This window comes from Glandiceps talaboti, chromosome 4, assembly GCF_964340395.1.
Source record: "Glandiceps talaboti chromosome 4, keGlaTala1.1, whole genome shotgun sequence".
NCBI classification, from domain to species: Eukaryota; Metazoa; Hemichordata; class Enteropneusta; family Spengelidae; genus Glandiceps; species Glandiceps talaboti.
This window is the reverse complement of record NC_135552.1, coordinates 28,665,863-28,693,191: the sequence shown is the minus strand read 5'-3', so window position 1 is coordinate 28,693,191 and position 27,329 is coordinate 28,665,863. Positions and strand designations below refer to the sequence as shown.

General features: G+C 36.1%; 3 protein-coding genes across 3 annotated transcripts in view; 1 reads left to right on the top strand and 2 right to left on the bottom strand.

Moving 5' to 3' along the window:
* Positions 1-686: 686 nt before the first annotated feature.
* Positions 687-2,354, bottom strand: LOC144434443 (medium-chain acyl-CoA ligase ACSF2, mitochondrial-like). Its single transcript, XM_078122891.1, has one exon. The coding sequence runs from the start codon at positions 2,352-2,354 to the stop codon at positions 687-689; it is 1,668 nt and encodes a 555-aa protein (XP_077979017.1).
* Positions 2,355-12,712: 10,358 nt separating this feature from the next.
* On the top strand, positions 12,713-16,466 carry LOC144434442 (uncharacterized). Its single transcript, XM_078122890.1, has 2 exons — positions 12,713-13,014; positions 14,323-16,466. The coding sequence occupies exons 1-2, from the start codon at positions 12,713-12,715 to the stop codon at positions 16,118-16,120; spliced, it is 2,100 nt and encodes a 699-aa protein (XP_077979016.1). The 3' UTR covers positions 16,121-16,466.
* A 2,141-nt stretch (positions 16,467-18,607) lies between these two features.
* Positions 18,608-27,329, bottom strand: part of LOC144433796 (autophagy-related protein 9A-like) — a 23,779-nt gene continuing 15,057 nt past the window's right edge. The window contains exons 16-23 of the mRNA XM_078122156.1: positions 26,782-26,961; positions 26,244-26,327; positions 25,614-25,680; positions 24,832-24,926; positions 24,308-24,516; positions 22,855-22,996; positions 22,062-22,351; positions 18,608-21,096 (exon numbers count right to left, since the gene is read on the bottom strand). Coding sequence (XP_077978282.1) covers positions 21,078-21,096; positions 22,062-22,351; positions 22,855-22,996; positions 24,308-24,516; positions 24,832-24,926; positions 25,614-25,680; positions 26,244-26,327; positions 26,782-26,961 — 1,086 coding nt within the window. The 3' untranslated portion in view covers positions 18,608-21,077. The remainder of the gene's footprint in view (positions 21,097-22,061; positions 22,352-22,854; positions 22,997-24,307; positions 24,517-24,831; positions 24,927-25,613; positions 25,681-26,243; positions 26,328-26,781; positions 26,962-27,329) is intronic.

The window sequence follows — 27,329 nt, the reverse complement described above, 5'->3', positions numbered from 1 at the left end:
AGCAAGGATTTTTTGCTATTTTGCTCGCGAGATTTGAATACAAATATTTATTTCACAGCTGCGTAGCTGATAGTTGCACGATAGTTTAAGTTTGAAACTTGTTATCAGATCTTTGACCTATTTTATAGTCATTTCTCGTTCAGCTAAATGTCTCCAGGTTTTCACTTCAGTTATTTTGATATACTATAAATACCATTGTGAGAAAACGGAAGTGGAACTACAAAGTCATACATCAACATTGCCATCATATCATGTACACTAGCCCCGATCGCCAAATATGGAAATAGAACTCATGAGTATTAATAATATGTTTCGAACTTGTCGTCCAATCATAGTGATGTACAGCAAATGACCAAAACATATTTACTGAAGTCATACCTGGATACTTATGCATCTCAAGTACATATAGACTGACAGATCAGCCGTTGTGGGAGCGATACAATCCCCCTTTCCCCAAACGCAGATGACGTCATTACAGTATCATACAATCATATAACTGGGAACAATTTTGAAAAATAAAAATCAAGGGCACTGCGCAATTATTGACTATTGGATAATGTTTACCGAAGAGTGGTGGAAGTCAACTTGACAGGTAAACTTGTTGGGGATCTGATATTATAAAACTTTGTCTAATAATATGCAAAATTACATGTATGTCTTGTCAACCAAGGCTTAATAATGACGAGTCATTTAATGCCCAATTTTTCAGCTGCCATTCTTTTCACTTCCTGGCGGATAATTTTTCCATTCTCGGATGTAGGAAACGAGTCGAAGAATAGAACATACTTTGGTATGTACGAATCTGCTATTTTTCCGGCTAAAACTTTCAAGATTTCTTCTTTTGTGCATTTTGCACCAGAATGAAGAACAAGGCATAGACATATCTCATTCACCATTCTGTCGTCTGCAACTGGAACTACTTGTGTTAGCTTCACTTTAGGACAGTTGACGTAGTGTCGCTCTATTTCCACGGGATATACGTTCCATGCACCTCCTTTAACGAAGAGATCGTCTTGTCTTCCCACAACTCGGATGCGGCCATTCTCATCCATAACGCCCGCATCTCCAGTGTGAAACCAACCTGATGCGGTCTTTTTGGACCTCGTAGTTTCTTCATTTGCCCAGTAGTACATGAAAAGATATGGACTTCGGACACATATTTCACCAGCAGTGTTGATCGGAACAATTGTCGAGCTGTTATCCACTATTTTTACCTCCGCATGAAACATTGGTCGCCCGGCAGTTTCCATTTTGTCATCGATCGAGTCGCTTGGTCCATGACAAGCAATCCGGAAGGTTTCTGACATGCCATATCCATTCTCTACATGGGGTGAGAAAAGATATAAAAGTTTCTGTAGCACTGCAGAAGGTATGACATTGCCACCGGCCAGTGCTAATTTCATGGCAGAAAAGTCGCGTCGTTCGTCCTCTAGTAAATCTATCATATCACTCACCATTTGCGGATACAGGAACACTTTTGTACAACGTTCCTTTTCCATTATCTCAAGAACTTTTGGTATATAGTCTGTGCAGGGTATAACAAAAGTATCACCAGTCAAGACCATTGGACCAAAGAAGTGCACATCCCACGTACTCACGTACATTGGTGTATTGCAAATATTCTTTCCTGGTGGGTCAGTAGACGCATGACAAAATTCAAGGATGGAACGATTGGAATGAACTGGACCTTTTGGTATCCCAGTACTACCAGATGTAAATAAAATCATACAGGGATCGTCTAACTGAATGCAACTTTGACGATGTTTAAGTATTTGAGAGGATTCCTTTTCAATCAGGACTTCTGATAGTGCAAGGCATGTCCCAATCGACTCTGATAAATCAATGTTTATTATAAACCTCACACTAGGTAGTCGTGGCAGTGAATATGGTGGAGTAGAAACCTCTGGAACAAGTTCTCTGATAGCTTCAAATCTTTCGTTGTCAACTATCAGAACGGCGCATGCTACCAGATTTATTTGAGTTGCCAGTGGCTCACCTCTCAGATTGGTATGTAGCCGAGCACCTATCATGCCACTGTTCGTTGCAGCCAAACAAGCCAATATGTACTCGTACCGTTTACCAATAAGAATACCCAGTCGTTCACCTTTGTTCAAGCCAAGTTGAATCAGACCTGTAACGAGTCCATCAACTTGACATTTCAACTCCGCAAAAGTGATTCGTTTGACATCTCCAATCGGTGAGTACTCTACAATTGCGTGTTTATCTGGATGTTTGCTACTTGTAACATCGAACATCTCACAGATAGTCTTCCCAAGATATGGCCGCGGACCAGGTGTATGGTAGTAGCTTTTGGAAAGTTTATTTGTGAGTGAAACAGACAACTGGTTAGCCATTTTCCTAATTTGATGGGTCTTGATTCTGCAGAGAAAGTGCAATACAACTACGTAAGTAAATGTTGAAGAATAAGTATAAGTACAACATGATTACAAGTTTTAACTATAATAGTCCTGCTGGCATACGGAGTAAGTCGTCCCTTCGTTCTCACATGTCAGTAACGTAGATCCATGCACCGTCTGCAAGCAGGACTAGGTGAGTGAACAGACCAATGCAGATTACGGGAGTTCATTATAGCACAGACAGTGGAGGGGAGAACTTACGTGTTTTTGACAACTCCCCTTCTTGAGTGTCCGCCAGCTTGAGCATTAAATCTACCGCTATATTTTATGTTAGTGACCTTTAAAATGCTAATTATTGGTCGAGGAAATATATGAAATGACACCAGTTATCAACGGCACTGTCCTCTGTCCAGTTCCGAAGGTCTCCCGCTTGTTTCCGTCTCACGTGATGTGTTAGGTATCCTAGCATGTGCTAACAAACCATCGAGAGCTCACACACGATCGTACAAATGTACTAAGTAAACCTTTCAACATGATCAAAAGATGTCTGTCGATAGGTGAACTCAAGAAAGATGTCGAAGTGTAAAGTTCAAGTATCCTGGTAGCAAATCATACATGAAATGACTCAACATAAATTGACAGTTACACATGAAATCATTATATTGTATTCTTTGGGGGGGGGGGGGAGAGAGAGAGAGAGAGAGAGAGAGAGAGAGAGAGAGAGACAGAGAGAGAGAGAGAGACAGAGAGACAGAGAGAGAGACAGAGAGAGACAGAGACAGAGACAGAGACAGAGACAGAGACAGAGAGAGACAGAGAGAGAGACAGAGACGGAGACGGACAATAGACAGAGAAAGAGACACACAAACAGACAGTAAGTACAGTCCTCAGAATTGAGTAAAGTCGTATGCAACTAACCAGATTTCTAGAGTTAGCAGCCAATCATATCTTTAGATTAGTATCCAATCAGACGAACGCCATGGTAACTGAAACCTTCCTCGCCAAAACTCGATCCTTCACTCGTGTATATAAACTGAAGAACTTCGTGTAACTTTATAGTTTTTAGTAGACCGGCAATAAATCTCTCAACTGCTGTCAGTCATGTCATTCTGTCAAGAACCCCTATCCCAGACAAACAAACAAACAGACAGACAGACAGACAGACAGATAGACGGACGGACGGACGGACGGACGGAAACAGGCAAAAGGCACACCAGAATTAAGAATAAAACGAGTTTTTGATAATTATGATTAAAGACAAATCCACAATGTTCAAAAAGTGTTCCTTTGTGGTATTAAATTGTTGATGTTTGAAATTCCATATTCTTCTTTCATTTTTTCTTCCGTAAGGAAGAGATATATTTATGGGTGGAAGTCTGTGTGTCTGTCTGTTCTGTCTGTGTCATCGTTTTCTCCATAACGGCTTGCTCAATTCAAACGAAATTTTGAAGACGTATTACGTAGGGTAATGGCAAGACTTTATTAAGTTTTGGTAAAAATCCCGTGAATATTAATGAGCAATTTAGGTAATTAATGATTTTCGGTAATTAGGCTATATCTCAAGAATGCACGCTTCAAATTCATTATAACTTGGTACACACATTTGCGATACCAACGCGCACCTGTCCTGAAAATATTACTAATGTAACTTTTAGTTTTAATAAGTTTTTGGCATATTTTCGATTGGCCACAAAAAAGAAATAAATAGTTTCTCGTCAGGAAATGTCGTCTAAAGTGGTGCGACTTTATCACCATTTTCTAAACCACGACTGGCTCAATTCAAACGAAATTTATTGCATGTGTTCTGTAGGGTAGTGACAAGAACTGATTAGGTTTCGGTAAACATCCCAAGAATATGAACGAGAAATTTACATAATTAATGGTTTTCGGTAATTAGGCTATATCTCAAGAATGCACACTTCAAATTCAATATAATTTGATACATGCATTTGCGATACCAAAGCGCACTTGTCCTGAAAATATTATTGATGTAGTTTTTAGTTTTAATAAATTATTGGCATATTTTTGTAGGCCACTAAAAAGGAAAAAAATAGTTTCTCGTCAGGAAATGTTGTCTAAAGTGGTACGACGATGCGCTTATATGTTTTTTACATTCTCAACAAATGCCACAGTACATGTTGTGGTTGGCCAGGAGATCACTAACAGCAATGAGCAAATAGCAATCAATGAGAAAAAATAAGTTATTACATATGTTCTGTTGTATTCCAACAATTGTCTGTAGGAACGACAATCTCAAAACTTTGCCCTTGCGGAAGACCTTCAGTTTACATCTGGTGTTTAAATTATCTAGCCATGAGCCAGGATAATTGTCTCCTTGTATATATATATATATATATATATATATATATATATATATATATATATATATATATATATATATATATATATATATATATATATATATATATATATATATATATATATATATATATAAAAATGAAAGAAGACGAGTCTGATATTACATAGTGGAATTACACTACGGACCGTTTCACCCGAAGGATCGTCAGGTGTAATAGTGTGGTTTAATAGTATTCGTTAGCTATACATCCTGCATTATGTACATAACTAGTGTGTGTTCACTGATGGCTGTGTGTACACAAAAAGATTGACAACAAAGGTTACGTATTATTAAGTAAGAACTTGTTAGCGTGCCGGCATTTACTGATTAATTCAAAAGCAGGTTTAACAACCACAAGTCTTCATTTAAACTTGATCACAAGAAGAAAGACACTGCACTCAGTAAATACATTTGGCACCTAAAAGACAGCAACATTAATTACGACGTACACTGGTCAGTTCTCAAGCAGGCTTCCTCATACTCTAACGTTACCAAACGATGTCAACTATGCCTCTGGGAAAAATATTTTATTATAACTGCCGACAAATCAACGAACTTGAACAGCAGAACTGAATTAATCAGTAAATGCCGGCACGCTAACAAGTTCTTACTTAATAATACGTAACCTTTGTTGTCAATCTTTTTGTGTACACACAGCCATCAGTGAACACACACTAGTTATGTACATAATGCAGGATGTATAGCTAACGAATACTATTAAACCACACTATTACACCTGACGATCCTTCGGGTGAAACGGTCCGTAGTGTAATTCCACTATGTAATATCAGACTCGTCTTCTTTCATTTTTATGTATGATAGCTCTCCAAGGTGATCGAGCACTCTACTTGGCGAAAGAAGAATGAAATTATATGTATGTATATATATATATATATATATATATATATATATATATATATATATATATATATATATATATATATATATATATATATATATATATATATATATATATATATAAAGTTAAAAGTGGAGTGTTTGTTGAAACTGGTAGTTGACAAATATTTTCGCCCTTTCTAACTTAAGGGTTGCGTCTAGCTCAGAATCACCTAAGCTCAGGAAGCGAAATTCGTTCGTTTTGGGGAGGAGATTTTGGTTTGTTTCGACTGCTGAACGTCATTTCGCATAAATTCCACATGTGCAATTGTGACTATTCTGCATATAGGAAAACATACACTTATTGATACTGCCAAAGATACAGTAATTGATACTGCCAAACATACACTTATTGATACTGCCAAACATACACTAATTGATACTGCCAAACATACACTAATTGATACTGCCAATTTGTTTGTTTACTTACTTACTTACTTACTTACTTACTTACTTACTTACTTACTTACTTACTTACTTACTTACTTACTTACTTACTTACTTACTTACTTACTTACTTACTTACTTACTTACTTACTTACTTACTTACTTACTTACTTACTTACTTACTTACTTGTTGTTTACTTGTTTGTTTGTATTTGTAAACAAACTAACTGAGCCTGAGCCCATAGAGCTCCCTCCCTGTGGCTAGACTATACACGGTGCGCACTTGGGTTGTCGATGTACCATAATGCATTGCGACCAAACACTCTCATCAAATATGGCGACCATCAATCTGACTGTATCTGCCGAAGATGACGAGGCCAGAGCAATTCTGCTTGCTATTACGTATGGTGATGATTGGAACGAGGCCAAAGCCTTGTGTCAATCCGGCATATCTAATCGTGATTTCGCTGCTCATTTACTGAAAATTCACCGAACATATTGCAAGGACTGTATTCCGAATGCGAATGGTTGTGAGCTATGCCCACAGCGCCATAACAACACTGCATACACTGCTGTGAAACAGGTCGCTAGTACCCCTACACAGTAAGAAGTACAGTTATTATCTCACACACTGCTCTTACGTTTCTTGTACACGAGAACATACACATTTCACAACAGGGAGCTCAGGCTTATACCTCCATGCATAGACCCTCCACCAGCCGTTTGTGCATGTCTATATACTCATGGAAGTAGAACCCTGGGTTCTACTTCCATGATATACTTGAACGCTTTCTAGTCAATTGGACCCCTCGTCAATTGGACCCTAGTCAATTGGACCCCTAACCAAATGAACCCTCGCCGTAACCAATGTAAGTTGTTCAGGGATATTCGACACAATCCAGAAACATTATTATTAAGAAATATATATCACAAATACGAGTGTAGTCTGTTTGCATTTTGGGTGTGGGAAAGGTATCCACCATAACATTAACATAACAAGAGTAAAGTGTAGCACAGGAGCAGTCTTGCGCTGGAGTCTTGCAAACCATGCATCCATGTGTGTTAAACGAACTACAGATTCGCGGTGTGCATTAAATCTTTCTTTATTGCGTAACATCATGCTTTAGCGAGCATGGTAAAGCATACAAAAATAAGTAAATAAAATTAAATGAGACCAAACTTTCATCAATGAAGCAATGAAATTCACCGGTTGCAATTGATAAATTTCCTTGCCTCATGGTTAGGGGTCCAATTGACGAGGGGTCCAATTAACCTATTTCCTGTCCAACTGTATTTTCATTTACCCCAGTGGTCATTCTTGATTCTGTTTCCCCTCAATTACTACTTATCCTTATCAGTTCACTTCAGTATGTTGGTGCAGCCGTTGCCTGTCGGCTCTGGAAGTTCAAATAAGTCAACTTCAATAATCCAATAGTTAAAAAGTTAGGAAAGTCATAGTCTTGCTGCTAGACGTTCAGGCTTTTTTTCGATACTATAAGCGAACGAAGTTCGCAGTTAGGGCTTGCCTGAACAGAGATGACATTTGCTAGAGCTTGGATGTTCCATCCTTGATAGCGATGTTCGGTCGTGTGTCGTATTCTATCGGAAGAACATCCGAGGTCTAGCAGATAGACTAGGAAAGTCAAGGATTACAGAGTAGTGGAAGCAGATATCATGTTTTTATTGTTTATATGCATCTTGTTGTTCTAATATTGTTTCCCTTAGCTTTGAGTGCAAAAGCAGACAGAGATCCTTTCCATGCTTGCTCTTGTCATATCACATTCATGAACCATCCTAGTTTAGTTCCTATACAGTATCATTACCATTTGCACCTCCACTCACAGTCTAGTTCCTATACAGTATCTTTATCATTTATACCTCCACTCTCAGTCTAGTTCCTATGCAGTATCATTACCATTTATACCTCCACTCACAGTCTAGTAAATATTAATCCAACAATTAATAACAATTAACAATTAATGTGAAAATCCTATAATGCTAAGTAACAAGTTAGTACCAGTTTTACATGTGAATGACATCTGTTGCATGGTTTGTACATGTGATGTTTACAAATGTTATTTTACCAACAGACACACAGAGTCAGAAACCGAAAATGCACAGCATTTGGAGAAGGTGCTAACAAAGCAGAAAAATCCAAGCCATCCAGGTGATTGTTCCCATACATGTAGTACATCGACATCTTCAATGTGTGAGTGTAGTGACACTGTAATAACTGGAGTAGGAATTGGTGGCAATGTTGTACATGATAATACAACTGAAAATGTTTTATCAAGTGGAAGTATAGTGGATCCAGTGATGATTAAAAACAACAGTGAACAAATTCAAAAGAATGAAACTAGTCCACAGTTTGTTACTTCAAATTTACTGCTTCAAGCTAGAGATGCTGTCTCTGCAAAAAATGGAAAGGTGGTGGTAATGTATGGAAATGAAAAAGTGCAACAAGTCAATTGCAGTACCAAAGATAAAACATGTGATGTGAACAGGTTATCAGAAAGCACAGATTTCCCTAGTAATTTAAGGGTTTCTATCAAAGACATACAATCTACTGCAGCAACCAAGGACGGAAAGCAAGATGTGTCTGTTGTACAATGCATAGAGAACAATGACAGTGGTGAACATGCACTTGACACAACAGATAGTGTCTCCTTTGAACCAACTCCCATTGGAATATATAAGACAAATCAACCTCAATCTGAAGATTTTATCGTGACATCAGAAGTTACTGAATCAAAGAATAACCAGAGAGATGACGAACACTCGGATTGTTCTGTGTCATCAGAGAAAGAAACCAATGCTACTATCAGTCCTGAAAGAAGAGTCGGTGAAAAGAAATTTATATGTAAAGAGTGTGGCAAAAGTTTTAAGCAAAGAAGGGGTCTGAATCAACACATGAAAAATCATAAAAATGAAAGGTCATTTGTGTGTGAGGAATGCGGTAAATGTTTTAATGAAAGAGACAATCTGAAAAAACATCAAAGGATCCACACAAATAAGAAGCTGTATGTCTGTAAAGAGTGTGGTAAAGGTTTTGACTTCAGTGGTAATCTGAAGAGACACATTAGGTCTCACTTAAATGACAGGCCATTTGAATGCAAAGTATGTGATAAACGTTTCCTTGACCATAGCGATCTGAAAAAGCACATGAGAATCCACACCGATGAAAGACCATTCTTATGTGATGTGTGTGGAAAAGGCTTTCGTCAGAGTAGTGGTTTGAGGGCACATCTACGAATTCACTCAAATGACAGACGCTATACATGTGAAGTATGTCAAAAAAGTTTTATTGGAAAAGGGGATCTGAAAATACACATGTATGTCCACACACATAAAAAACCATTTGTATGTACGGAATGTGGTAAAAGTTTTGATCAAAGTGACGGTTTGGAGAAACACATGAAAATCCATACAAGTGAGTGTCCATTCAAATGCAATGAGTGTGGTAAAGGCTTCCATCGCCAAGACTGTCTACAAAAGCATGTGAATATCCATACAAATGAAAAGTCATTTGTGTGTGGATATTGTGCTAGAGGGTTTAACCAAAGGAGCAATTTGATAAGACACATTCGAATCCACACCAATGAGAAGCCATATATGTGTAAAGTGTGTGGTAAGGAGTTTAATGAAATCAGTAATATGAAAAAACATATGCGTATTCACACAAAGCCTGACAATATTGTTATTCAAAATGAAGTTACTACTTATACAGACAATGATCTATGATCAACAATAAGACTTTCATTGCAAAGTTTATGATAAGAATTGTCTTAGAATTGTAGATATTTTACATAATTTTTTTTTTTTTAATTTGAGGTGATTGAGACACAGTATTTGGTCTAGAGGATATCCATGGCTTTGATTTAGAGGAATGGAAGCTGAAATGAAATTTCAAATTGAATCAAAACCACCCACACAGCAATTAACATCCTGCTTGTGGTAATCATGTAAGTCTGTCCAATAGGAAGTTAATCTTTATTGTAGGCAGTTACACAGTGTCTATATATGGTACATTTGTCATATCAGGATGCTAACTTAATACACTGTTTGCCTCATTCTACTGTTGGGGGTTTACTTATTTACTCTTGGTTCATGACTTCTAAGTCCTCTAGACATGTAGAAGAATTGAAAGCCATGGATAGCCTGTACACTACACTATACTGTACTACGAACATGTTTGATGAATAAAATACCCTGTGAAATGGTATGTATCATAGTATATTGATGAGATTTACTGTATGGAGAGTGGCACAGGTCATTAATTAACTCAGGGAGGGCACTTGCCCATTGGTTATAGTAGGGCTGTGCAGCTATGGTTTTAGAGAAAAATTGCCTATGTAATTACATAGGATTAAAACATTCACATTGCAGCCTCTATCCTACCTGGTACCCAATTATACAACTGAATTGACTGATGTGGTACGGTTCAAATCATGCTCAAGGACTTCAGCCATGGCCATTAGGAGGCTCGAATCTGCAACCAGGATTTCCACATGATCATTCTAAACCACTCGACCATCATGACTCCATGAGACTACACAAAACATAACAGGTAAATGGGTGAAAGCATAACCCCCACCCAACGCCATCAGTGGTGATTTAACTTGTAGAGAGTTTTTTTTCTTTCAATCATTTACACAGCAATTCTTTGAAAGCAATTCTTTTAAAGATAGAAAAGAAAAGTATTACGGTAAATTACTATTCAAATGGTTATATACCATAAGCCCTATTAAAATACATTTGGCAAAACAGTAAGCTTATGCATACATTGTACAGTGGACGAGGGGTACAATTTCCGCGCTCTCAATGACTGGGCATTTCAAAGCAATTTCAGCGCTCTCAATGACAGAGTTCAAAGCAATTTCAGCACTCTCAATGACAGAGTTCAAAGCAATTTCAGCGCTCTCAATGATAGAGTTTCAAATATGTTCGTTTCTGTTGCGGAAATGTCTGACATCGCGGAAATTACTTTGAAACGCTGTCATTCAGAGCGGGGAAATTGCTTTGAAACTCTATCATTAAGAGCGCTGAAATTGCTTTGAACTCTGTCATTGAGAGCGCTGAAATTGCTTTGAATCTGTCATTGAGAGCGCTGAAATTGCTTTGAACTCTGTCATTGAGAGCGCTGAAATTTGCCAGGCTTTGAAACGCCCAGTAATTGAGAGTGCTGAAATTGCTCTGAACTCTATCATTGAGAGCGCTGAAATTGCTTTGAAACGCCCAGTCATTGACAGCGCGGAAATTGTACCCCTCGAAAAATTGCATCTCGTCTCTAATGGAAAAGTAAAGACTATGAAGAAAAGCCATAATTTATGTGACGAATTTCACCGAAGTACGGTCACATCTGCATCAATTCATCATAGATATTTCTTGATTTTTGAGCTGTGGATAAGCCAATGAAATGAGAGATTATTCTGTAAATTATGAATCGTCTTCATAGAACAGTATTAAATATAGGCCCCATATGTATTTGAAGAAAGAAAATCATTTCATTCATGATAACTTCAGTCGAGTGATTTTGTGAAATTTTCAATTTTGTATGAAATCTGTGACATGTCTGTTGACATTAAAATTAAAGTAAACACTTAACGTTTAACATTACTTGTATTACTAAATGATCATGAATTATAACACGTCATTGCTTATTTCTGTTTTTGTCCGCTCTGTTTCATTTTTTTCATCAACACCGAATACATAAAGCAAAGTTTTCGCTGTAACTGATCCATGCTAATTATAAAAATAGGCTGTTTTAATTTAGATAAGAGGTGAAGAATGGACAACAAGTTATCTTTTTATTTAGTCAATAAAGAGAGAATTACATACAACTGAAAGAGACAAAATTAGCAAGGGAAAGAAGAAACAAAGTTTTATATCCGACACCACAAAACTCAATGAGTGAATTGATCAATATTACACACAAAATAAGTTATATTGCACCACAGAAAATGATCATTCAATCGGTCAATCATTCAACCAAAAAAAATCAATAAAGCGATCGATCGATTAATCAATTACATGCTCGCTGAACCCTAGGCTATGCCATGGCAACAGTCACTGACTGGCAGGGTAAAGGTAACAAAAATCACAGATAACTATACTTGTCTGTGCAAAAATGTACGGTTGTGTATATTTGTACATATCGCAGGCTTTGTCACGACAAGCATTGTTAACTTTAATGAAAGATTATATTGTTTAATAATTCATATATATATATATATATATATATATATATATATATATATATATATATATATATATATATATATATATATATATATATATATCTATATATATATATATATATTTTTTACATGTAACTTGTGTAAGCTATATCTAAATATATATAAACATGAAAGGTCCAAAATGATAACGTGTGTCTGGGGAGGCGATCAATCTGATTAAAATCCGATGTAGATGTCGGCTAATCGTTCATTGCTATTTTACCTTCGTTATTTTGCCTGAATTGACCTTCTTGGTAACTACATTTTTTGTACATGTTTACATTTTTTAGCCTGATCGCCTCAGGAGGCGATCGGACTAAAAAATGTAAACATGTACCAAGAAGGTCAATTCAGGCAAAATAACGAAGGTGAAATAGCAATGACCGATTAGCCGACATCTACGTCGGATTTTAATCAGATTGGAGAGGCGATGTGAAATTTATCCCACAATGCACGGTGTCGATAGGTGATCCAACATGGCCACTGTCGTCGCTAACCTTGTTGCTTCCGCGACTAAGGAAGGACGGGATTTTCACATAGACATTGCTGATTATAATGATAATTTGGAGGAGTTGAGAGATTTGTATTATGCCAAAACATCAAATTCCGATTTCACAACTCATTTACTTGAAATACACAGGAAATATTGTGGGGAATGTTTTCAAAGCGATGTGCAGTCGCAGCAAAGTTGCAACAATAATGACAACAACAGTGTTGTCAGCACTGCCTCAGAAGAAGTAACTGCTGACTTGGAACGACCCCTTCCTATCAAAATAGAGTAAGTACTGGGCTTTCTGTGTGTCTTGTCATGATTGTATTGGGGGGGGGGGGAGAGATATAGTATACATCCATATAGTCTCGGTAACGTGTATTCATGAGGCGGGACATGATGTTTACTCGTCGGGCGCTCAGGCATAGCTATATTTACCGAAAAACAAACAAAACATAAATACATACAAATCAAACAGACAAACTAACAAAAAATACTGACATGCATCAACAACAGAGTATTTTACAAATCATTATCAACAACATGAATTACTGTATGCGAAATGGTCACAATGGTTCATACCATTATTACATTTAAATAATATAATATACTATAGTAATTCTTGTTGTGGATATGATTTGTAATTACAGTTGTCGATGTATTTATTGTTTGTTTGTTTTCGTAACATAACTAATTACGCCTGAGCACCCTATGGTTTACTATGGTCAGTTAAGAAGTACCATGGTTAGAGCTATTACAGTGTTGCAGCCAGAGGTTTTTTTGGGTCATTTGACACATTTTTTGGACCTGACCCACAATTTCGGAAGTGACCGGACATAGATGACACACTTTATATTGTATGCAAATATGTTTAGCAACATGACCACGCCTATAGCAACAGCCAAATGATTGCGTATATTGCATAGATAACAACAGGGTTGGATAGGCAACTGCATAATCATTCAGCAAATATCTAGCATGGATCAGCATGTGGGTAAATATTTGTAAAACTGTACAGTTGTGTTACAATGCCTTTTTTGCTTTTTTTTTAATATAATGTCCCCAAAAAATGTTTTGATGACCCAGAGAAATGAAAGTCTTGGGACACGATGTCCCACTCTTTCAAAAGGCTGGCTGCAACACTGCTATTAGTCATGTCCTTCACTGTTGGACCTGTAGTACTTCTAACTTGTCTGTAATATACCTGTACACTTTATATCCGTACCATGGTGAAAATATGTGCAGTGTAGTGCTAATGTAAGAAATCCCAGACCATACTATCAATGTATCATGAGATAGCACTAGTCATGCAAGAACAAGGTATTGAATCATGGGCCAATACTTGTAATAGGCATATCTTTGTGACATGCAGACATGTTTTCACAGAATATATCCCATAGCCTATCATTTCAGAAACCATTAAAAATTAATAGACATAAAAGTTTTGATATGTTTGCATACAGTAACTGGTGTCCTGTTTAATGAATATCTTTGAGAAAACACTGTCTGTCACTGTGTATAGATACATGGATGAATTATGATATCATCCAAATATAAAGTATCTCTTACATTTAGTTATGATGACTTAACTCACAGGTACACTAACTCACCAACCATACAGCCCCAAGATGTAGATGAACATGAACACCAAATTATCAACTTTGCTGATCATAACCAAGAACTTGGTACAGGAAACAGTTCTACATTTTCACTATATTGTCATAATGAAAGCAAGATAAATGAAGATGGCCTTGATGAAAAGACATGTACAGATGCTATAACAAAACAAAACAATTTGCCAGGCTACACCTCTGATGACCCTGACAAAAATGACAAGACCAACCAACAAGCAAATAACCAGTTGCCAAACTCTACTGAATATACTTTTGTAAGCTTAACACAAGCTTTTGAATCCATCACAAAGAAAGAAGAAAAGGATGAGATTGCGGACAAAGATGAAAACAATACACAATTAACAAACCACTCAAAATATGACAAGTACAAGTTAACAGAATTAACAAATGTTAGCTGCTTGAATTTTCTACCCAACACAAATGTTCAAGAAAATAACATTCTGAGTACTCCACCTACCAATGATGGAAAGCAGGACTATATTGAATATCAGCAAGTTCATTGTCAAGAGGATGGTGGCAGTGATGAAGATGTACCTGACATAACAGATAGTGTCTCCTGTGAACTGTCTGACATTGAAAGGCATAAAATAAATCAACCTGTAAATGAAGATTTTATCATGAACTCAGAAGTTACTGAATCAAAGAGTAAGCAAACAAATGATGAACACTCTGGTCGTTATGTGTCTTCTTCAGAGAAAGAGAAGAGTGTTAGTAACAGTCCTGAAAGGAAAGATGGTAAAAAGAAATTTGTATGTAAAGAGTGTGGTAAAAGGTTTAAGCGCATGGCAATTTTAACTAGACATGCAAAGATTCATACAAAGGAAAAAAGATCATATCCTTGTCAAGAATGCAGTAAAGTTTTTTTTTCTCCGGAAAGACTTAAAGTTCACATGAGAATCCACACAAGAGAGCAGCTATTTTCATGTGAAGTATGTAGCAAATGTTTTACTTCTAAAGGCAAACTGAATAAACACATGAAAATCCACACAAGTGAAAAAAAGTCACACATATGTAAGAACTGTGGTAAAAGTTATAGCAGTACAGATGCTCTGAATGCACACTTGAGGCGCCACCATAGTGAAAAATCATTGTGTAAATTTTGTGGTAAAGATTTTCTCAAAAAAGAGCATCTTGCCAAACACATGGCAATTCATAGAAATGACAGAAAATTTGCATGTAAAGAGTGTGGTAAAGAGTTTAATTTGAAAGGCAATATGAAAAAACATATGTATATTCACATAGTAAGTGAAAAGACACATATCTGTAAGGAGTGTGGTAAAGGTTTCTGTAATGATTATAAACTGAAATCACACATGAAATGCCACACAGTAGCAAGATCCTTTAAATGTAAAGTATGTGATAAAGGATTTCCAAATCTGAGTAGTCTAACAAAACACTTCACAGTTCATACAAATGTAAGACAATTTGTATGCAAAGAATGTGGTACAGAATTCAAAGACAAGGGTTCCCTAACACGTCATAAATGGTTACACACAGATGAGAGACCATATACCTGTAGAGAATGTGGTAAAGGTTTCTACAAGACTTATAATCTCGAACAACATATGATGAGCCACACAAATAAGTTTCCATTCATCTGTGAAGTTTGTGGTAAAGGCTTTCGTCAGAATGGTCATTTTGAAAGACATCTCATATTTCATAGAAATGAAAAACCATTCATGTGTGAAGAATGTGGCAGGCGTTTCAATGACAGTGGCAATTTGAAAAAACACATTGTACGAATGCATGCAAAGGAATAACCATATCTTACAGCAGAATTAAAACAGTGGCACATCAACTATGGACAGGCAAACACCTACACAAACCCCAACAATTATCACAAGATGTTGATGTGAGCTAAGATTTCTCTCTCTTTCTCTCGATTGGTCACTTGCTGTGTTTGACAGGTGTAAGCACAGTTTGGATTGTTTAACATTCAAATGAGCTTTATAAGGCGAGCCACACCCAATTCGTGACACTTCCAGAACGGGCGCCTTGCCGTAGGTAGTGTCACTCAATCAATGTCTCTCTAGGTTCAGCCAACGTGCAGGGTAAGAGTTCATGTACTAGACAAGTTATAATTCATTATACTTGTGTTACTTTTATTAGTCCTATTTAATGAATTATTGTTCGCCTTATGTATCTGCTTTAAGTTGTGTAAACTTTCGTATGCATTTCTTTTTTGTGTACTCATTGTAGGTTTTCTTGTCTTCTATTGTCTACATGTTGAGTGCAAATAAAGTCTTGTTATAGAGTGAAACACGTCTCTTCGCAGCAGTTATTCAGTGACCTTGGTCACATTGATTTAATCTGTCAATCACTGCATCAATTATGTTGCTGTTATTGCATTCACAGTCTAGAGATGTTTTACACAGATGGGTTTAGGTACTCAGAACTCATGAATATTCAGTGTTCAACTTGAATACATTATTTCTGCTGACTCCCATCATGCAGTAGCCCATAGCAAAGATAGCCTATGAAGGCACTAGATCAACTTTATGCTTTTCTGAAATTGCAGATAATTATAGGTGATGTAAAATCATAAAATGAGTCTCCAGAACGCATAAGTAAACTTCAAACGTTATCAATGCCCCTTGCCACATGTTACCTCAGTATTTTGAAATGCCACTGTCAGGTTGTGGGTATAATAAACCATTATCCATATTTGACTCAGTTATGTACTCTCTCATCAAAATACTTAACTAGAGAATGTATGAAGTCAAAGAAGTCTGGTCTGTTTTTATGAACTTTTTTACTGAGTTTTCAACATCATTGTACTTTTGTTCAACATTGTTGTTTGCATTTTACTGTAGGTAAAGGTATGTTTTTCTGTGTTGTTTGTATTTATCTTAGTTTGTCAATAGCACATTCTATACAGTATTAGTCAGTAATAATTTGAAGAAATAAGCCTATGTACATCATGCCAAGTGTATCATAAATATCAAAGAGTTTGTACGAAAATAAATTTGACAGGTCAAAGGTTATGGTTGATCATCATAAATCCATTGTTCATAATGCCTTAAATACCCCCCCCCCCCCCCATGAAATACTGTGATCTGTGTTTGGCTTAAATTTACACTCATACCCCAATGCGAACAAAAACATTCAATTTGACGAATTGTCTATTTTTATTGTATTATAGTATTGTCAGCTATTTCACAATCAGTGCTTCATTTGTACAAATGCATTCTTTGGCTTGATTTCCACAAATGAAACACTTACAGCATTTAGTAATTATTAAAATTATCAATGGTGAACACAGGCAAGGCTGGTAATTATCTTAGCTGCATTTATCAATCCTTCATGGACCCAGAAAACTGATTTACATCAACTTTCCAACCTACGACCTGTCTAAAATATACTGCAAGTATGGCTTAGATGAGGCCACAATATATAGTTATGAAAGTGGGCAAAATGGCTTAGATGAGGCCACAATATATAGTTATGAAAGTGGGCAAAATGGCTTAGATGAGGCTACAATATACAGTTATGAAAGTGGGCAAAATGGCTTAGATGAGGCCTGTCTAAAATATACAGTTATGAAAATGGGCAAAAATGGCTTAGATGAGGTCACAATATACAGTTGTGAAAGTGGGCAAAATGGCTTAGATGAGGCCACAATATACAGTTATGAAAGTGGGCAAAATGGCTTAGATGAGGCCACAATATACAGTTATGAAAGTGGGCAAAATAGCTTAGATGAGGCCTGTCTAAAATATACAGAAATTAAAGTGGCTTAGGCGAGGCCTGTATAAAGTATAATTATGGAAGTGGGCAAATATGGCTCTCTTCATATAAGACACAACCCCCCCCCCCCCCCCCCCCCCCCCAATGTAAAGGTTAAAGTGAAGACTACTGTCAAATGGCGAGGTGTTCTAAGATAATATAGGGGTTAAGGCACTTGAATAAATGTGTATGTGATATGCAAGAAATTAACTGATTATTAAGTGACCCTGAAGGTCAAGGTCAAAGTCTTCATAATAAAAGTGTGAATGGCATTATAGACATGCTAGAGATATTTGCATACATTTTTTGAAGATGTACATACCTATCCATCCATAGTGATATATCTGCAATGTACACCATCATTTAACTGTTGCTATGGGTGCGGTCTTGTTGCTAGGCATATGTGCATACATTTTTGGAATGTTTATTCATTTGCCTTCCCTTCACTTGTGTTATATTAGCATTATGTCATGGGGGGGGGGGGGTCTCGCTAAAAAGAGGAGAGGAAACGTGTATTGCACCATGTATAAGAAAACTTTATTCTTACATATCTTGCATACATTATCATGAACAAAAAACCAAATTATACACATGGATATGTATCAAATCCACAATAAATATCAGGATATGGAGAGGAAGCTTGAAATATATATATATTTATAATAGACATATATTAGGGTAGAGATAATGAGATGAATCAATCAGTTTGGTGTTTCCAGGAAGGAATGAAAGAACCCAGCATGCTACAAGACAAGTTCCTCTTGGTGTTCTACGGACTACAAAAAAGTTGCTATTGCAGTGCTAAAATTGTCTATATAACAGAGTGCAAATTCAAAAATTCAACGTCAGTTAGGATAGCTGTTCTCAAGGCTACAGATAGGCTAATTCTTTATCTAAACGCCCCTAAGAATGCTCCCACCAAATTCAGCCCAATTTGCTCAGTAGTTTTTGGAATGATAGATTTTTTATCAAAAAGACACATTTTATCCCTAATTTGCATCTTACTGATGGGATCATCATACCTAGTCTGTATTCAGATTATATTTTGTCTAAAAGCTTGAAATATGTTTTATTTAAATACTAATTGTGTGCACACACATAACCTATAACATACAATATAATAGTCAGTATGCATGTTCAATGCACATACAGTATGCATGCTACTCACTGAGGATTCGAACACATAAAATATGATCCGTCATCTGTGCTATCTCCTCAAGCGCCCCCTAGTGGTTAACCATGCATCTCATTTAATCGTTCCATAAATGAGGGCACTCATGAATATTCATAGAAATGAAAGTCCAGAGGATTAGAACAATTGTCTTGACTTCATGGAACGTCGAACTACATGTAATTTCACACACACACACACACACACACACATTTAACCATGGGTATAACACACTGAACCTCAGTTCAGTTATGCTACAAATCAACTTTGCAATAAAAATAGTACAGCGATGCCCTTGTATTGAGAACTTTAAAATACATATATCAAATATGGTTGGTGCATCTAAATAATGGACACTATATACATTGATCTGCATACAACTGATACTGAGTCATGGTGCTAATATTCAACAAATGTTTTTGGTTCTGACAGGTTTGTCTTTGCTACACTACATTGTTTATTCTTGAATGGGTGTTACTTCAACTCCTGGTGGAAGGTGTAGGCTTCAATAAACAACATGTATTGTACATACTTTCCCTATAAATAATTTGGTTTCATTTTTCAAAGAGTTCCGAAAATGTTGAGAATGTTAGTAAATGGTGACTGCCGAAGTCAACAAGTATACCTCTTCTCTAGGAAATCTTTCTCTAAAATGACAAAATTTGACTTCCTGTGCACCACTACCATCAAATAATACTATAATTTCTCTGATTACATTCAATTAAATATAATTTGATGAATGAATATGACCAAAAAATATTTCAGTGGGACATGCATGATTTTTATGATAAATTCCTTTATCAACAAACTATACCAAATTGTAAATTTTACTTCCACATCTTGAAAATTTGAATCAATGATACATGTAACACACAAACTTAACTAACAACTTTATCAGCAGGTCATCAAAAATAGGCTTAGTATATCAGTACTATGCAAATGTAAATCAACAGAACCAAAAAACTTTTTTAAAACTGAATTCATTAAAGTAACCAAACAAAAACCTAAAAACTTAAAAAGACAGACCCTCATGGAAATAAACTTTGTAAGCAAACATTTTTATCATGTATTGTTAAAAAGTTATAAATTCATATTAACTCACAAAAATTAATAAATTATATATACATGTACAATATTTAAAATATTTCATATTGAATCACATAGCAGGATTATGATTCTACAGTGTAAAATTGCTATGTTATACCAGAATATAAGGGGAACAGAGCAGTTTTTGAGATCCTTAACTAGGCACTTTGTGTTCATTTAAAACCTCTCTTTATGTAGTGTGCCTTCTAAATGCATTTGTAACTTGTGTAAATAGATACTTAATATTTAATAATGCAAATTGCACTATAAGCTTGTTCTGGTGTCTAAATGTAATGCAAATGACTTAATCTTCAGCCACATATCTATATGCATGGATATTGAACAGTTTAGACATGTCTCTAAATCAAAGGAAGTCTTTGTAGGGTGCATCTATCCTTGCAAAGTAAGCATACATATCTCGAAATATCTCAAAAGCTACAACAGACAAGCACTAGTAAAAGCAAATAAATTCTACTACATGTATTTCAGTTACTGTCATCACTGTCCAATTTTATTACCATGATCTTGTACAGCACTCAACAAACAAACAAACACACACACACCGATGTACAAATACACACAAACAGATGAGAAAGCAGAGGATGACAAAATTGCAGCATATAGAAATTCTGAATTTTGCGAAGTATAGATTTACTACATAGAATGCTGCTGGATAATAACGATGTACATTTCATACATTTGTGCTTGGTGGTCTTCCTTTATGTCAGGGTGTATTATACTCTGGGATTTGGTCTAGGAGAGAAACAGAAAAACAGGTTTAACTTGAGGTAATTAGTTTTAATCCTCTTTCTACCAGGGGGTATTTGTTGTACATGTACACAAAAAAGCTACAAGTTGGGAAAAAACAGGAATAACATAGAACCAGATTGGCATATGATATTTAAGATGTCAACACTCAATATATCAAATCTGCGACTGTCAAACTACATAGCGCTATAGTATGACCCACACTTTGACCCATGTTATGACCCAAGCTATGACCCAAGCTATGATCCATGTTATGACCCATGCTATGACCCAAGCTATGGCCCACGCCTAGGTAGTTGAAGGAAAAAATTCCAAAGAAAAACTACAATTTAGATAATTTTTATAATGAGAGATTCAAAATCAAGACTGCCTTTGACCAAAGTCTATCAATATGTGTACAGTTTTCACCTTGAATCACCAAAGTCTATCAATATGTGTACAGTTTTCACCTGTGAGAAGTTGAATCACCAAAGTCTATCAATATGTGTACAGTTTTCACCTTGAATCACCAAAGTCTATCAATATGTGTACAGTTTTCACCTTGAATCACCAAAGTCTATTAATATGTGTACAGTTTTCACCTTGAATCACCAAAGTCTATTAATATGTGTACAGTTTTCACCTTGAATCACCAAAGTCTATCAATATGTGTACAGTTTTCACCTTGAATCACCAAAGTCTATTAGTATGTGTACAGTTTTCACCTTGAATCACCAAAGTCTATCAATATGTGTACAGTTTTCACCTTGAATCACCAAAGTCTATTAATATGTGTACAGTTTTCACCTTGAATCACCAAAGTCTATTAATATGTGTACAGTTTTCACCTTGAATCACCAAAGTCTATCAATATGTGTACAGTTTTCACCTTGAATCACCAAAGTCTATTAATATGTGTACAGTTTTCACCTTGAATCACCAAAGTCTATTAATATGTGTACAGTTTTCACCTTGAATCACCAAAGTCTACTAGTACGTGTTCAGTAGGTGGTCTATCATCGTCATCATCATCATCACCATCGATATCTGCTTGGTTTACTTCTTCCTCTGTTGACTCATCTCCATCCTTGGCACTGTAAGACTGTTTCCTTGGTGGAGACTGTAACGATGTAATTCCACCTATTGTCTGTTTTACTTCTGGACTCTCCTGCTCACAACTATGCCATAGTCTCCTGGCTTCATCATCCTGTGATTGCCATGGTGACATTTCCTTGCTCAGATTGGTTCTTTTATCATGCAGCTGTAGGAAAACAGATCAAGACGTTTGTTTGTTGGTGGTCCAATCATATAGTCATTCAGTCATTTATACCCAATCTAGGGAGTTGTCATAAGGTTACAGTCTCAGAGATTTTAAGACTCCCTAACACACACAAAATTGGTATCGTCAATGCTGATCACTACATACATGTAGGATTCTGCACAAATGAAAGCAAGTAAGCCTATCTTTTTATATATCTACTAAAATGTGCTTCAATACAAAAGAACCCCCCCCCCCCCCTTTCATTGCAATGAAACATTTTTTCATCATATATTCGTTATTTTTCATGTATTCATTTATTTTCAAACAGCAGGAAGTATACAAACACATACACAGTCAAAAAGAAAACCAACATAAAGAAAAAATGCGACCTATTCTTTTTTCCCTTCAAGAAAAAGCCACATTTCTGTATACATCAAATTTTGATATTCTTTAATATACCCATCAAACTTCCATATAAAGATGGTAATTTGAAGTCAACTTACTTGATGCATGTAGACAGCACTAAAGTTCATATCAGCCACAGCAAAGTCTGCAATATTAGCAGCAGAGTCAGTCATACCATGTATACTGCTTTGTAATGCTCCTGAACCTTGTATACTCATAGTTAACCCTGAACTGTGAATGCTGTAAGGTAAGGTACGAAAGTAAATGGTCAGTATTTAATGGGGTTAGTGTGTTTGCTATTTATATACTCATAGTTAACCCTGAACTGTGAATGCTGTAAGGTAAGGTATGGAAAGTACAAGTAAATGGTCAGTATTTAATGGGGTTAGTGTGTTTGCTATTTGTATACTGTTAACCCTGAACTGTGAAAGCTAAAGTCAAGACAAAGAAGTATGAGTAAATATTCTGTACTTGGTAAATGGGCCCTGTAGTCTTTCTACTATTCTGTACTTGGTCAATGGGCCCTGTAGTGTTTCTACTATTCTGTACTTGGTCAATGGGCCCTGTAGTGTTTCTACTATTCTGTACTTGGTCAATGGGCCCTGTAGTGTTTCTACTATTCTGTACTTGGTCAATGGGCCCTGTAGTGTTTCTACTATTCTGTACTTGGTCAATGGGCCCTGTAGTGTTTCTACTATTCTGTACTTGGTCAATGGGCCCTGTAGTGTTTCTACTATTCTGTACTTGGTCAATGGGCCCTGTAGTGTTTCTACTATTCTGTACTTAGTCAATGGGCCCTGTAGTGTTTCTACTATTCTGTACTTGGTCAATGGGCCCTGTAGTGTTTCTACTATTCTGTACTTGGTCAATGGGCCCTGTAGTGTTTCTACTATTCTGTACTTGGTCAATGGGCCCTGTAGTGTTTCTACTATTCTGTACTTAGTCAATGGGCCCTGTAGTGTTTCTACTATTCTGTACTTGGTCAATGGGCCCTGTAGTGTTTCTACTATTCTGTACTTAGTCAATGGGCCCTGTAGTGTTTCTACTATTCTGTACTTGGTCAATGGGCCCTGTAGTGTTTCTACAACATGTAAGTAGGCTTCAAACTGAAGACACTGATCCACAATCAGAAAGATAACTGTACTTTATCATCTACACATCACACATCTAGGGGTTAGGGTACATATATTTGCATTATGCTATAACACCAGATGGTTGTTAACATAGAACATGCCTTGCAAATATTAACATTTTGTTGTTACTTTGTTCAAACTTAAAATCAGGGAATAAAGTTACAGGTCACTGAAAAATGTTTTGGTCATATGTTTGCCTTTGACTTTCTTTACAAACCAGTCATACTATACCATATTTGTCAAAGTGTAAACCCTTGCTTATTTATAACCATTTTCTTTTTTTAGCCAAGTTACAGCAAGCTACATTAAACATTCAAGTTCTTTTACAGTCATTCCTTACATATTTCATATAGTTAACTGTCCCCATTTCTCAAAGTATATGAGAGCACTATCATTTATGACTGAAGTAGCCACTCACCTTCCTAGTAGTCCATTTGCACTAGCCTTGAATGGTCCCTCTGTTTTAGACAGACCACCCCTGACTGGGCCAGTGGAAGGTCCTGCAACAGCACTTCCTGCTGGTACATTTGGGGTCATTGTATTGAAGGAGGTGGGGCCCGAGCCTGGCACTGAGATGGGTGTTCCTAATCTATGCTGTAAAGCTATGCTTCCAAGAAGGCTGTTAAACTGTGGATATGATAAATACATACAGATAATGTTCAATATGCTTATCAAAAAGACAAAAATTGTAAAGTTTGGCCACTAGGAGTGCTGTTCAGGAGCAGCTTTTTGGACCAGAAGTGATGGCAATGATAATTGAACACTACAACCTCCTTTGAAAAACAATCATCATTTCTCAGTGTTTCTTGGTAAAAGTTGATGGCATTCTCAATGAGTTCAACAATTATGCAAGTCTTTTTGAGGAATTTGAGAACTAATTTTGAATTAAATTAAATGTAATCTATGTTCATCAATAACTCAACATTAAAATTGCTAACTTACTGCTCCCGTCTCCACAGACTGTATTGAATACAGTGAGGTTGCTAATGCTGTGTTTTCAGCTTCTACTCTGCCAAGCAAGGCCACATCTCTTTGAGCTGATCAAAATAAAATAACATAAGATGTATGAGTTTGCACTCAAATCCTTCATTCACATGAAATAATTTCATCCTGTAGTCACAAAGTTGACATAGTGTTACATACATGTGTACTATCAATGGTGATAGTCATAAATTTGACAGTGTTACATACATGTGTACTATCAATGGTGATGGTCACAAATTTGACAGTGTTACATACATGTGTACTATGAATGGTGATAGTCACAAATTGACAGTGTTACATACATGTGTACTATCAATGGTGATAGTCACAAATTTGACAGTGTTACATACATGTGTACTATCAATGGTGATAGTCACAAATTTGACAGTGTTACATACATGTGTACTATTAATGGTGATAAATTAGTCAAATTAAATTGCAAGTTTACATTATTGCATGATGATCAAGGTCTGTAGTAGACTTGTACAAACGTAACAATTGTTTCAAATTTACTATTCAGTGGTGACTATATATTTGATTCTTGGGGTCCATGAATAATGTAAACATCTTAAATTTGGGACATACATTATTCATGGTTTCCAAGAATCAAATATATACATGTAGTCACCTTTGAACGGTAAATTTGAAACAATTGTTATGTTTGTACAAGTCTACTTGTTAAAATTCATGCAAGTCGTATCTGTTTTTAAATGTCATACAAAATCCGAGTTTCATATTACCTTGGTTTTTGAGGGCACTTATATACATATTACTGTCATTTGGTGGTTTCCACTTAGGGTTGGTCATCTGTAACAAATTGACAACAAAATCAGTAACTTTAAGGGTTTTGTCACTTCATGCCTTCAACTCAAAGTGACAAGGCCTCTTAAATCACTTGTATTTTTCTTTAGTTTAATGAAGGCAAAAAATGTCTACTGGTAATTGTATGAAAGCCAATTGTAAGACTAGAGAAGGTTACTGTACTATAAAGATGTTGATATCAACTCAGTTCAAGGAAGTATATTCAAAGGAACAGACAGCTTAGCTTTGTAAAATGTTTTTTAACAATTTTATAATGGGTCTGATGAAGAATATAGCATCTACCTTGTTTGCAGGAAAAACCTACAAGTATCTTTTGACTGGGAATAATATAACTACAGTTGCTCAAGTATGATTTATGGAAAATTGGGAAGAGTGATAATGTTGAATGTTTTACCCTATTTTGAGCACTATACCCTTTAATGTGAAAATTGGTCAGATAATTGTTGCCGTTCTATGTGTCCTTGTTTTAATCCAAACTTGTAGTTTTCTTTGTGAACAAAGCAGTACCCCCTGGTAGAAAGAGGCAATAAAATCAATGAAATCCTTACTGTAAAGTGCATGAGTGACAGTTCACATTTCCCATCCTCAGCTTGTTGGTACTGGGTGGCTTCAGACTTGCCATCAGACATCCACTGTAAGAAAAGAATTTAAAGTTAAAGGTACATTTCAGATTAGGATTACAATTTAGAAATTTATAAAAAAAAAGGTTGGTTTGGAACAAATAAACAATCCTATGTAATCCTTATGGCCCTACTGATACGATAACACTAATGTGAGAACCTGGGAATGGAACTATGGCATTTAAATGGGTGACTCAGACTTGGAATTAATAACTGGTAGAGTTATTTACAACAATTACTATGCTTGATGCAATAGAATGATCCCCTACGAAATACAAAGCATATCATGTACATATGCTATAATGCTAATAGTATACATGTCAATTCAAAATCCCCAGGTTCTGATAATAGCTGTTTTCAGTTGGTCAAGTTTACTGAGAGAAAACATTGTTAGGATATCAACTATTTCACTGTATATTCACTTGAGAAGGCAATCGTTTATTGTTGGAGTCCATGAATCACTTACCTGTGGGTTACCATGTTTCCTAACATTCATTTGTGCAAATGAACACACATCTCCTACTCCGACCACATCCACAGTGAAATTATGATAAAAGTCTACAATATCTAGAGCTTTGTGGCGTAGCTTAAAACACAGCATGTATGGAGTTAACAGTGGACTTAGTAGTTCTTCTAAGTAATGTACCTGAAATACAAATATCATACAATGATTTAAAATACACAAATTTGTATCTAGGTCTTAGATATACTTCTAAGTAATCCACTAAGGAAGACAAGACAAAATGATTTCAAAGTATAAATTGGAATCAGGTTCCCTTGAGAGAACACACTTAGGTGTGAACTACAATGTAGTTTGAAATTCTGCCTTTATTACAAAGTAATGAAGTACAACCAATCCTACATTAGCCAATTATATGATTGTGCATTTGTTCTACAATTTCTTATCTTTATTGCCATTTATGATTTATGGTGTTCATGATTAAGAAAATTTCATTTCAGCACATTTCAGTCAATCAATGAATTCCCGAGTTATTGCACAAAATATATAGCCAA